Source organism: Dipodomys spectabilis, unplaced genomic scaffold (assembly GCF_019054845.1).
Source record: "Dipodomys spectabilis isolate Male_0828 unplaced genomic scaffold, ASM1905484v1 ptg000140l, whole genome shotgun sequence".
Lineage (NCBI taxonomy): Eukaryota > Metazoa > Chordata > Mammalia > Rodentia > Heteromyidae > Dipodomys > Dipodomys spectabilis.
The window spans coordinates 29289328-29302689 of record NW_024870817.1 but is presented as its reverse complement, the minus strand read 5'-3'; the positions used below and the strand labels follow the sequence as shown (position 1 = coordinate 29302689).

Genomic DNA, 13362 nt, shown 5'->3' with positions numbered 1-13362 from the left:
GCGGGGCTATAGAGTGGGCGGGGCGTTCCGGAGGAGAAGGCGTGGCCGGACGAGGACCCGGCTGGGGTCTGGCCCCTTAGGACCTAGAGCTGTCAACTGACATGGCGCTTTCTCCGTAGTAACCGGGTAGGCTGGACCGCGCCGCGTCAGGACCGGAGCAAATAATACTAAAGCTGCAAACCTGGAAGTGTGTTTGATGACACTGATCTCAGAACATTTTTTTGTGTGTGAAAGAGAAAAAAAAAACCTCGGAAGTGACGTCGCGGCCCAACAAGCCCGAGCCTGCGGGCCTGTGCGGACTCGGGCGGCGCGCGGGAAGGCCGGGCTCGCTCTCTGCCGTCGCCGGTGGCCGCGAGGCCGCCCTGGCCCGCCCTGCGCGCCTCCCTTCCGCGACCCCAGCATCCGCCGGCCGCCTCCGAGCGAGCTTCCTCCTCCGGCCACACCGGGGAACAGGTGGCCGGTGGCGACAGGGCACACTTCCCATCTGCAGGTCCCCACTTGAGCGAGCTCCTGCTGGGGACGCCGGGACACCTGTCGCCGGTAAGGCCCGATTTATTTTCCTAGCACCTTCCTGTCCTGGTGGGACAACGTCAGGATTACACAGAACGAGGGCAGGGGCGGGGGCTGTGCCTGGCCTCCACTGAGGACTAGCACGGTTGCCCGCTAATGTCGGGAGGCTCTCGTCTCCTTCCATCCTTGGACTCTTGACAGATCGAGGTGAACCTAGCCCAGGGGCCTCCTCTTAACACCTAGAATGGTAGCTCAGTGGTGCACACTTGCCTAGCTTGCAAATAATATAGATAGAGATATAGAACTAGAGGTAAAGGAAAAATAGATGAGATATAGAATACTTATACATATATGTTTGTATATGTGTGTGTAATGTTAAGAAATGAACCTCAAGTCGAATGTTAAAGTTTTAACATGAAAGTTTATTTTTACTGGGAGCTTGATCTTTGTATCCATTTGGCAGCCGGGAGAAAACTACTAAAATGTGTTGGAAACTAGAGGTGAAAGTAAAAATGTTACTGTATTTCATTTGCTCTTTACCAAGGGTCTGATAAGGTTAATAGAAGCGTCCCTATTTTACTAACAAGATTGAGTATCTGGACTGGCGGCTGTTGGTTCACGTCTGTAATCCTTGCTACTCAAGAGGCTGAGATCTGAGGACCACAGTTCAAAGCTAGCCCAGTCAGGAAAGTTTGTGAGCCTCTTATCTCCAATTAACCACCAGAAAACCAGAAGCGGAGCTGTGGCTTAAAGTGGTAAAGTGCAAAAAGAGCTCAGGGACAGTGACCAAGCCCTGATTTCAGTCCCTCTACCAACCAAAAAGAGGAAAAAAAAAGTCTCTGGGAGTTCAGTAACTTGTATAGGTCACACAGCCAATAAATGCAAAGCTTAGGTTCAAATCTGGACTCCTTCATTATATTTCGTATTCTTTCTGTTACATTTCTTAGGCTTACAAGTTTGGATGTCTAATTGAAAAACAGTTTATGTACCTTTACCTAAGTAGACATAAAACTTTTAATTTTCTATTTTTTTTGTTTCAGGTTTTTTAATATCCAAATTAAAGAAGACACTGGATAAAGATTTTATAAATCAAGAAATAAAACAGAAATGTTTTAATTATTGAAACCATAGTCAAAATCATGGCTTCATCAGCAAATCTGGACCTTGGAGCCCAGCTGATAGTGGAGGAGTGTCCCAGCAGTTATAGTCTGCCTGGCATGCCAGACATTAAGATAGAACATCCACTGGACCTGAATTCAGAAGAAGGATCTTCTCAAGGGGTTGCCATGGAAATGAAATTCATTCTGCCCAATCGATTTGATATGAATGTGTGTTCTCGATTTGTGAAGTCCCTGAATGAAGAAGACAGTAAAAATATTCAAGATCAGGTTAACTCTGACCTGGAGGTGGCATCTGTCCTATTTAAAGGTTGAAAGTTATGGTATAAATATCTGCATTTGTTTTTGTTTATTTGGGTGGGGTATTTTTGTTCATTTGTTGTAGGACTTTTTCCTCACATTTTTTATTAGCATCAATTAGTTGTACAAGGAAGTTGTCTTTTATTTGTTCTTCCATCATGATATTTGCAGTTTGGAAAGAGTTTGGAGATTGTCTTTTTTTTTTGCAGTCGTGGGGCCTGAACTCTGGGCCTGGTTGCTTTCCAAACCTCAGCTCTTCAGCTCAAGACTAGCTCTCTACCACTTGAGCCACAGTGCCACTTCCGACTTTTTCTGCTTATGTGGTGCTGAGGAATTGAACCCAGGGCCTCATGTATGCAAGGCAAGCGCTCTACCACTGAGCCACCTTCCCAGCCCCTGGAGGTTGTCTTTTAATACAATTTTTCAGAATCTCACAGAACCCAAACTAAATACCTACTTTTAAAAGAGTACATACCATTTAAAAAATCTTACTTAGTCTTTAAAGATTTTTCTAATGAAGTTTTATTGTACCTTTAAAAAATCATAGAAGCTGAGCACCAGTGGCTCATGCTTGTAATCCAATTACTCAGAAAGCTGTGATCTAAGGATCACTGTTCGAAGCCAGTGCAGAAAAGCCCATGAGACTCTCATCTGTGATCTAAGGATCACTGTTCAAAGTCAGTGCAGAAAAGCCCATGAGACTCTCATCTCCAATTGACCACCAAAACGCTGGAAATGGAGCTGTGACTCAAGTAGAGCTGTGGCTCAAGTAGCCTTTAGCAAAAAAGCTCAGAGGAGGCATCCAGGCCACACACACACACACACAAAACCATAAGAGAAAAAAATATTCTTCTTCCTATTCAAAGAAATTTGCTTAATATTCCCTGTCCCACAAATATCTAATTTCTATTAGCCTCCAATGCTTTATTTCAATAGTCTTTCAATATGCTTTAGGTTTGCTTTTAGAATCTATTAAATAATAAAACTAGTATCAGCTAGACAATACTAGTACGTACCTGTAATCCCAGCAATTATTAGAGTGGGATAGGAAAGTCAAGAATTCAAACCTAATCTGGGCTGTATACATAGCAAGATCTAGTCTCAAAAAACAAATACAAACCAAAACATACTAATTTCAAGCCAGGCACCAATGGTTTATGCCTGTAATACTAGCCACTGAGGATTAAAGTTCAAAACCAACCTAGGCAGGAAAGGCTGTTAGACCCCTATCTCCAATTAAACATCAAAATGCCATAACTAGAGCTTTGGCTCATGTGGTAGAGCACCAGCCTTGAGTAAAAAAAGCTAAGGGAAAGGGTCTTGAGTTCAAGCCCTAATAATGGCACCAAGTAAAAATTTAATCTCAGGTTAAAATTGCTCAAAATGAATACTTTTCTTTCTGGGAATTTCACTGTGATAGTATATTTTTGCCAAAAAAAACAAACAAACCCTGTAGTATCACTTCGTAAGTAGTTATTCATTGAAGCTAACTTTTTAATGTCAGCTTTAGCACAAAATTTTGTTGAAATGCTTTGCCAGTAAAATATTGTTTTAATGTGTTTAAATTATTTTACTTAGCTGAATGCAATATCCATACTTCTCCTTCTCCTGGAATCCAAGTAAGACATGTCTACACTCCCTCTACAACAAAGCATTTCTCACCCATTAAACAGTCAACTACTTTAACCAACAAACACAGAGGAAATGAGGTATCTACCACGCCTCTTTTAGCAAACTGTAAGTATTTGTTATTAATAGGTCAAAATATTTGTGTTACTAATTGTTTCAAGAGTTTGTCTTTGAGACATTATTTTCTTTAAATGCATGTTCTCTTTTTGAAAGCTTAAGTAATACCTAGTAGTTCTGGTAATTTAAAACTTTTTTGCCTATTATTACATATTGTAACATTTCATATTATGTTTCTCTGGGAAGAACAAGTACAGTTTGACTACTAAAAACCTTTATAATTTTACTATAAAAATTGAATGGTTTGTTTTATACAGTAGATCACTAAGCAAATGATTTTGTATTAAGAGCTTAGTGATTTCTACTGTAATGTTTCATTTGACTATAATAAAATGAATATAGAACCACATTTTAAAAACTTTTTTTTTTTTGGTCCAGTCGTGGGGCCTGAACTCTGGAACTGGGCGCTGTCCCTCAGCTCTTCAGCTCAAGGCTTGCACTCTACCTCTTGAGCCACAGCGCCACTTCCAGCTTTTTTCTTTTTGCTTATGTGGTGCTGAGGAATCGAACCCAGGGCCTCAGGCATGCAAGGCAAGCACTCTACCACTGAGCCACCTTCCCAGCCCCACATTTTAAAAACTTTGAATCCATAATTTTTAATACTGAATCATTGTAGAAGAAATAAAGTTTTTCTGTTTAGAAAATATTCTGAGCACTATGGGTGTGTGAATGAAAAATAACCAGTTAGCAATTTGATATTAGTAACTGTTTTTAAAACAATAATGTTAGTGTATCTATATGGTTAGTGTATCTATATAGTCTCTTGACATCTCTACTTTGGAAATACTAAATCCTTTCTGATATTTGAGTCTCATGGCATACAAGTTGAGCTAGAAGTCTCCTCCTAGGGTTCTTACTCCACCAATTGGCCATTTCTGGTTCATTTTAATAATCTTGTGTTTATATCTCAGGTCTTTTCTTTGTGTATGAAGGCTACCTATTCATATTACTAAAGTAAATAGTCATGCAATACTAACTGTTTAAAAGAGAACTCTCAAGAGCTTTCTTAAAATATTCCAGTCATTCAACTGAAAAGAAACAAAAACCTTTAGACCATTTGGTTCATATCCCTCATGCTCCAAACAAAACCATCTAAGATTGTATGGCTAGGTAGCTAAATAGGCTTACTCTCAATTATGTCAAGGTCAGTTTTCTCTTTATGATTTCATCTCTCTTAATGTTCAGAAAAACCCATGGAGTCTTGGATTAAAAATATTTAGGACTGGGCACCAGTGATTCATGCCTGTAATCCTAGCTACTCAGGAGGCTGAGATCTGAGGATCGTGGTTCAAAGCCATCCCTGGCAGAAAAGTCCTTGTGAGACTCATCTCCAGTTAACCACTGAAAAACCAGAAATGGCACTGTGGCTCAAAGTGGTAGAGTGCTATCCTTAAGCTCAGGACAGTGCCAAGGCCCTGAGTTCAAGCCCCTCAAGCCCAGATAGATAGATAGATAGATAGATAGATAGATAGATAGATAGATAGATAGATAGATAGACAGATATAGATATAGATAGATATAGATATATAGATATATGTATGGTTTGAGAAGTAAAAAAAAAAATAGGGTAAAATCAGGGTATTGTGGCATAGGCCTGTAGTCTCGGCTACTCAGGAGACAGAGGTAGAAGATGGCTGGAGCCTAAAAAGTTTGAGACCATTCTGGGCAACACAATAAGACCTCCTCTCAAACTTGTTTTTTTTTTAATTTAGGACTTCAGATGAGCACCAGTGGCTTGTGCCTATAACCCTAGCTTCTCAGGAGGCTGAGATCCCAGAGAAATACAGTTTGAAGGCAACCTGGAAGAAAAATCTGGAGATTTTTGTCTATAAAATAACCAGCAGAGGGGCTGGGAAGGTGGTTCAGTGGTAGAGCACTTGCTTTGCATGCCTGAGGCCCTGGGTTTGATTCCTCAGCACCACATAAGTAAAAAGAAAAAAGCCGGAAGTGGCTCTGTGGCTCAAGTGGTAGAGCGCTAACCTTGAGCTGAAGAGCTGAGGGACAGCGCCCAGGCCCAGAGTTCAGGCCCCACGACCGGACCCAAAAAAAAAAAAAAAAAACAGCAGAAAGCTGGGCTGGGTGCATGGATTAAGTTGTAGAGTGTAGCCCAGCAAGCAAGCACAAGATGCTGAGTTCAAAATCCAGTGTATAATAATAATAATAATACTTCAATGTAATCAAGCTATAAGAAAACAAAGGAGGTGAGACACTGGTGGTTCAAAGCTGTACTTCTAAGCTACTCAGGAGGCTGAGAACTGAGGATCGCGGTTCAAAGCCAGCCAGGGCAGGAAAGTCCATGAAACTCTTATCTGCAATTAACTACCAGAATACCAGAGGTGGCGCAGTGGCTCAAAGTGGTAGAGCACTAGCCTTGAGTGAAAAAGCTCAGGGACATTGCCCAGGTCCTGAGTTCAAGCCCCACCCAACAATAACAAAACAAGTGCCCAAGTGCCTAAGCTATTCCTCTGAAATAAATTTCATTGAAAATAGCAATTTGCAGATGTAAGGTTACCATCTGCAAACCTATGAGTCAATTTTCTCATGCAGAATGTCAGGATGTACTTCCCTGCTGGTTTTTGTTTTTGTTTGGTTTGATTTGTGCTGGTCCTGAGGTTTGAAATCAGATCCTGAAAGCTGTCCCTGAACCTTTTGCTGAAGGCTAACACTTTACCTCTTGAGTCAAAGTTCTACTTCCGGCCTTTTTTTAAGTAGTTAATTGAAAAATAAGAGTCTCTAAGATTTTCTTGCCCAGGCTGGCTTCAGTGATCATCAGATCACAGTCTCCTGTGTAGTTAGGATTACAGGCATGAGCCACCAGTGTGTGGCTCTTCCCTCATTTTTTTTTTTTTTTTTTGTCGGTCGTGGAGCTTGAACTCTGAGCCTGAGTGCTGTCCCTCAGCTCTTCAGCTCAAGGCGAGCACTCTACCACTTGAGCTACAGCGCCACTTCCAGTTTTCTGGTGGTTTATTGGAGATAGGATTCTCATGGTCTTTCCTGCCCGGGCTGGCTTTGAACCGCGATCCTCAGATCTCAACCTCCTGAGTAGCTAGGATTACAGGCGTGAGCCACCAGCGCCCGGCTCCCCTCATTTTTTTAAAATGATAGTTTTGTTATGGTAAAATATCTATTCTGCTAAAATGATAGTTTTGTTCTGGGAAATAAATTTCTTGCAGAAACCTGTGCCACAGGACAGTGGCTATGGGCCCTGCGGTGAACATTATACTGTGTTATTGTTTCAGCTCTGTCTGTGCACCAGTTGGCAGCTCAGGGAGAGATGCTTTATCTGGCTACTCGGATTGAACAAGGTAATAGCTTAGTTTCAAAGACTTTATTTTAAACAAACTCAATAGGATTAAGTTTGTTATTGTTTTATTTTAGTACAAAAAAGTATAAGGACAAAAGGAGTTATTAGCTATGCCAGGAAGATATTACATATAAGAAATATATGTACACCAGCTGTGGAAGGCGGCAACAAGGCTGAAGATCGCTCTCCACCCTCCTCCCTCGGCCCCGGCACCGCCTCACCCCTCCTCCAGGGGCCAGCTTCGGTGAAGGTTTATTCGTGTCCCTTTCACCCAGCGGACTCAGAAGGAGGTGGCTAAGGCCTCCAAGCCTCCAGTTTTTGAGCCCTGGTCTTTTAAATAAAGCTCTTTGAAACATTTTTTTAAAAGGAAATATATGTATATATAAATACATATATGTAACAAAAAGCAAAAAGTTTCCCTTACCTTCTAGTCTTCCCCAGAAGCAAATATTGTAAGTTGCTTGTATTTTTCAGAAACTTTTTTTTAGGAAACATTTCTATTTCTATTATTCCTCCTCCCCTACCCCTTTTTTTGAAGTAGTGTCTTTCTGTGTTGCCCAACCTGGCCTCAAATTCATAATCCTCCTGTTTCAGTCTCCCAATTGCTGGAATTAACATGTGTGTACTCCCATGCTCAGCTATTTTACAACTTTTTATAGTTTTAGCCTTTTTTTTTCTTGTCGGTCGTGGGGCTTGAACTCTGGGCTTGAGCACTGTCCCTGCACTCTTCAGCTCAAGGCGAGTGTTCTACTGCTTGAGTCACAGCACCACTTCCAGTTTTCTAGTGGTTTATTGGAGATAAGAGTCTCATGGACTTTCTTGCCCAGGCTGGCAGGACAGTGTTAGGATTCTTTTAAAAATATATCCATGGTTAAATGTTCACAAGTAGATTTGCTGGGTCAAAGGAAATAGAGATGTATTTATTCACTTGTTATTCATTCATTTATGGTGCTGAAGATTGAACCAAGGGCTCACATGTGCTAAGCAAGTGCTCTACCACTGAATCACGCCCCTCTCCCTGAATTTTTATTGTTAAAATAGCCAGATATTTGCCTTCCCTCTAGAGTTAGTTTGTATTTCCCTATATCCTCACTGACACAGAACAGTATCAGACTTTCATCCGTGGGTAAAATGGTACCTCAGAGTAATTTCATTTATATTTTTAAGTACTGATCTCTGAATTTATTTTTACATGAACTGCCTACAATATATTGATTTATAAATTAAGGGAATTAGATTTTTGTGATTTATGTTGCCCATAGTTTCTTCCTAATTTCTCCTGTTTCCTTTACAATGCTTTGAATAAAGGCTTAACATAGTGGTAAATTCACTTTTTTTGTATATGATTTCTGAGATTTTTACCCTGCTTAGAAATTTTTGTTTGTTTGTTTGTTTGTTTTTGCTGTTGTGAGGCTTGAACTCTGGGCCTGGGCACTGTCCCTCAGCTCTTCAGCTCAAGGCTAGCACTCTACCACTTGAGCCACAGTGCCACTTCCAGTTTTCTGGTGGATTATTGGAGATAAGAGTCATTGGACTTTCCTGCTTGGGCTGGCTTTGAACCGTGATCCTCAGATCTCAGCCTCCTGAGTAGCAAGGATTACAGGCGAGCCACCGGTACCCGGCTTTTAGAAAAGATTTCTAGGGCTGGGAAGGTGGCTCAGTAATAGAGTGCTTGGCTTGCATGCATGAGGCCCTGGGTTGGATTCCTCAGCACCACCACATAAGTAGAAAAAATTGGAAGTGGTGCTGTGACTCAAGTGGTAGATCACTAGCTTTGAGTTGAAGAGCTCAGGGACAGTGCCCAGGCCCAGAGTTCAGGCCCCACAACCAACAAAAAAAAAAAGGAAAGAAAGAAAAAAAAGATAAGATTTCTATTCCAGGATTACATACAGATCCAACTATTCTTATTATAGAAGTTCGATGTTTTTCTTTATTCATTTTAATCTTTGATTCTTATGAAATATATTTTAGTATACTGACATAAAGATCTAGATATTTATTACTGTAGTTTTCATTTTTCATCAAGCTAGGCAGTTACCCCAACATGGTTTATTGATAGTAAGGAGCAAGATCAAAGAGTCATGTCACTTTTATAAGACTTAATATTTCTGTTGGTTTTGGAAATATTCCCTTTCAATCTATTAAATAAACTTAGGAGGAAAAAAGTGTAGATCAAAACTAGTAGACTAAGTCTGGGGGATAAAATGGATTTCCATGTCAGATTATTCAGATTATTCAAATTATTCAGATTATTCAATCTTCATCCATACTCTACTGTGTTAACATCCACATGAATAAGAGAAATTCACAAGCAGCAATGTTAGCTATAAAGCTGAAGATAGCTTTTAAAATATACTAGAGTTTTTATAATAGTATATATTCAGTTTATGTTACGGGCCATTTTATATCATTTCCTTGTTAATCCTCCCAACTATATATTAGCAAAGCTAATTAATCTGTGATTAGGAGAATTAACTGACTTACCTAGGACCAAACTACTAGAAAGTGAGAAATATAATTTAAACTCTCTGAGACCACTGTTGACTACTTTATACCTCGTATGATGCTATGTCTAGTAATTTGTGCTATAAGGAATATGGTGTATGAACCCAGCATGTAGACCAAAGCACATTGTAATACTTTCAGATGGCCAATTTCAAAAACATAATAGAACTTCTACAAAGAAAATGAGCTTTATTAAGGCAGCTAATCAAGTTTTTAGAATGGCAGTGATTTCATAGTACTATTAATACATGGTTGTTAAATTAGATCACAAAAATTGCTTTTCTTTTAAATAGAAAATGTTATCAATCACACGGATGAAGAAGGATTTACTCCTCTGATGTGGGCTGCAGCACACGGGCAAATAGCTGTGGTAGAGTTTCTACTTCAGAATGTAAGGAAAATGCCTCAGAAAATGTACATGTATAGTTACTTAAGTTCACTTAAGTCTTTAGTTATAGTTTTTGTATCTCCAGCAAGCTAGACACAATGATGGAGGACATAAAAATGTTTTAATGCCTTTCATATTCCCGTGGAACTTGGATGTAGTTGGGAAGGCAGTGTTAATCATACACAGAGCAGTGAGAAATCACCTAATGTCCAGATCCCTCTCAGGGCAACAACAGCAGTATGGTCAGCCATGGAGGAGAAGGCTTCCTGGAGAAACTGTGACTTGACTCTAGTGAAAGGAGAATTAGGATTGAGACAGAAGAGGGAGGAAAGAAAAAGAAGAAAGGCATCCACACAATTTTAGTACTAATGAATAAAACATAAAACATGACCTGGCTTCAGTGCTGAACTGTTATTATTTTTGACATAAGTTAAGAATGTTCTTGTTGAGATTAATAGCAGGTCTTTTTATCTCCACTTCCCATGCCAGGGTGCTGATCCCCAACTTTTAGGAAAAGGTCGAGAAAGTGCGCTGTCCTTGGCATGTAGTAAAGGCTACACAGACATTGTCAAAATGCTGCTCGATTGTGGAGTTGATGTAAATGAGTATGACTGGGTGAGTCCATGTACCAAAGATACAATTGCTGTAACAAATTCTAAATTCATTTGGTCTAGGGGAGCATACATTTTATTAAGTACTTAGGAGATTTAACTTATTTATCACTTCACTTATTTATTTGTAATTAAATACTTGGAAGAATAAGATAATTTTACAAATTCAACTATTAGTTCTGACTTAAGTCTTCTTCAGAAAATAACAAAATTATCTTTAACGACTTTTACAAGCCAATTTCTAATAAAAAATTCCCACAGCGGCATTTAATTGGCTTCTTTTAGGAGGGAGTAGGGAGGTTGAACTCAGGGCTAATTGACCCTTGCAAACCTTAAACCTCTAAACCACCTTTTCCTTTGGCAGAATGGAGGGACACCTTTGCTTTATGCTGTACACGGAAACCATGTGAAATGTGTAAAAATGCTCTTAGGTAAGCAGATGAAAAGGAAACAATATTTAGGAAGTGCCATGTGATTATTTTAATTTTTTAATCTGGCCCTCTCTGACTAGTTAGGAGAATCACTGGCTATTAATCCTACTGCTGTTCTTCCGGGGCAGTGCTACCACATAGATGCCTTCGAGAGAAGTGGCTCTTGCAGACAGCACATCTGCAGGAAGAGCTTTCTCCCTACTTTTGCCTTGGTCTCACCCTTGAATCTGCTGTTGTTTTCTCTGCACAGGCTCTTTATGCATAGACTGTGCCTTTAATTGTTTATGAGCTTCAACATGCCTTTTTAAAGTGGTGTTCTTCTAGCCCACCAAAGTAGATTCTGTGTGGCCGCCTGAAAATACCCTCCAAATTGCCTAAAAATCGAACCAACTACTTGCACTTGAGCCAGCCACAGACAACATAGATTCATGTTTTCACTCATTTGTATAAAATTTTCTATTTTGTTATAGAAAATGGTGCAGACCCAACAATTGAAACTGACTCTGGGTATAATTCTATGGATTTAGCTGTAGCCTTGGGCTACAGAAGTGGTAAGTAGTTCTGAATTTTTTAAACAAGTAAAGCTTTATAAATTGTACATGCTAGTGGCCTGAACATTTTCATCACTTATACTCATAAAATATTACGTGGTATCCTAACTCCTGACACATGCTTTTAAATGCAGGTAAACAAATTTCTACACAGTTGAGAAATGAATTTGATTCGCATACTTTTTATAACCCAAAGAGAACTGGAGGAAAAGTGCGCATGTACTAGCAAGATTTATTTATATTTTATGGCAACTATTTATAGAAAAACCATAGAACAACATTGTGCTTTCTGAATTCTTCCCTTTTAAATTTTTTAAAAATCTTAAGCACAGAAAGTCCAGTAACTTGCACAACTAATCAGACAAAGGTTTGTTTTTAAAAATGCCTTTTTAAATTTTAAGTAGTTGTACAAAGGGGTCTCAATTCAACATATTAGATTGCGAGTACAATGCCTCTGGAGCAATGTCACCCCTTCCATCCTTCTCCCCCATCTTTCCAAGCCCATCCATGTCCTCAAGTGATGTAGTTTAAGTTTTCTATAATGGACATTGAACTTAATGGCTACGTTTGCCCACCCTTCCTCCGTTTGCCCACCCTTCCTCCCTCCATTCATCTTTCCCCATCTCCTTGCATTCTCCACCCCGAATACTGTGTGGCAATACTTGACATCAAACTATGTGTGTGTCCTACTTAGATGTATGTTTATTTTGGCATTGGCGATAAACTGAATTTGATAGTTTACTTGGTGATCTGTCTGTTCCAGTTCAACAGGTTATTGAGTCACATTTGCTGAAACTACTTCAGAATATTAAGGAATGACCCAGTCCTCAGAAATGCTGTCGGCCCTTCTGCTCCCTTCTTGGTCTTTATAAATGATAGTTTTGTTTACTTATAAATTTTTACCTCAGTTGCAATACTTTCTGATTTTTTAGTAAGTTTTTATTCCTCTTGGTAATTCACTGGTTTATTAAAAAATTAATGGCAATTTTTTATAAATGTGTTTTATTGTATATTTAAAGTTATAAATTAATGTTTTATGGCATGTAAATTTTTATTGTACAGATAGTTATCTGTCTTTGTACAATCTCTGTAATTCGACACTTTCATATATGTTCTGCCCTGCTCAGCCTTACTCTTGTATTTCCATTGAGTCTATGTAGGATTGGTTATAAATCCATAGGGAAAAAAGTGTTACTGTTGAATTAAAAAGTGCACAGTGTACTTGTTTACAAAATGATGTTATAAATAAAGCTTTGTCAGTTTGCATTCTAGTTTTATTACTTATATAAGTTTATTGCCACTAGGTGCTGGTGGCTTATACCTGTATCCTAGCTACTCCTGAGGCTAAGAGCTGAGAATTGTAGTTCAAAGCCAGCTCAGGAAGAAAAATCTGTGAGACCTCTCCAGCTAACCTGCAAAAAGCTGTTCAAGTGGTAGGTCACCAGTCTTGAGCAGGAAAAGTCAATGGAGAGCATTTGAGGCCCTTAGTTCAGTATTGGCACTGTAAAGAATAAGTGGCGCTGTGGCTCATGCAGCAGAGTGCTTGCCTTGAGCTGAAGAGCCCAGGGACAGTGCCCAGGCCCAGAGTTCAAGCCCCACAACAACAACAACAACAACAAAAGTTTCTTACTAATTTCTTTAGGATTTTTAGCTTCAGCTCTCTGTCCTACAAATCTCTCAACACAGGTTTAATAATGGTCATTTCTATAGTGTATTTAGGGTTTATTTTTATTTCCAAAATTGGCTTTTTAGGAAGAAAAGTTCTGCATGAAAGAAAAGTCAATTTCTTAGTACAAGTGAGATGGCACTTAATTCTACTCAAGGAGCACTATAAATTCTTATTTCCCCACAATCTATAAAGAGAGGCATAAGCTAGAAGTTCATCACTGTGTGTGGGA

The 13362-nt window shown here is 39.5% G+C and overlaps 1 protein-coding gene across 3 annotated transcripts; it reads left to right on the top strand.

Moving 5' to 3' along the window:
• The first annotated feature begins 74 nt into the window (after positions 1 to 74).
• Positions 75 to 12730, top strand: Ankra2 (ankyrin repeat family A member 2). 3 transcript variants are annotated; one of them, XM_042691003.1, is made up of 9 exons: positions 78 to 540; positions 1551 to 1938; positions 3507 to 3665; positions 6914 to 6979; positions 9777 to 9874; positions 10361 to 10486; positions 10847 to 10913; positions 11384 to 11464; positions 12228 to 12730. In XM_042691003.1, the coding sequence occupies exons 2-9, from the start codon at positions 1650 to 1652 to the stop codon at positions 12281 to 12283; spliced, it is 942 nt and encodes a 313-aa protein (XP_042546937.1). In that variant the 5' UTR covers positions 78 to 540; positions 1551 to 1649; the 3' UTR covers positions 12284 to 12730. The 3 variants fall into 3 exon arrangements, with proteins under 3 accessions (XP_042546938.1, XP_042546937.1, XP_042546939.1); XM_042691004.1 differs by lacking the exon at positions 10847 to 10913 and having other exon boundaries at positions 75 to 540; XM_042691005.1 differs by lacking the exon at positions 78 to 540 and having other exon boundaries at positions 1769 to 1951.
• Positions 12731 to 13362: the final 632 nt, after the last annotated feature.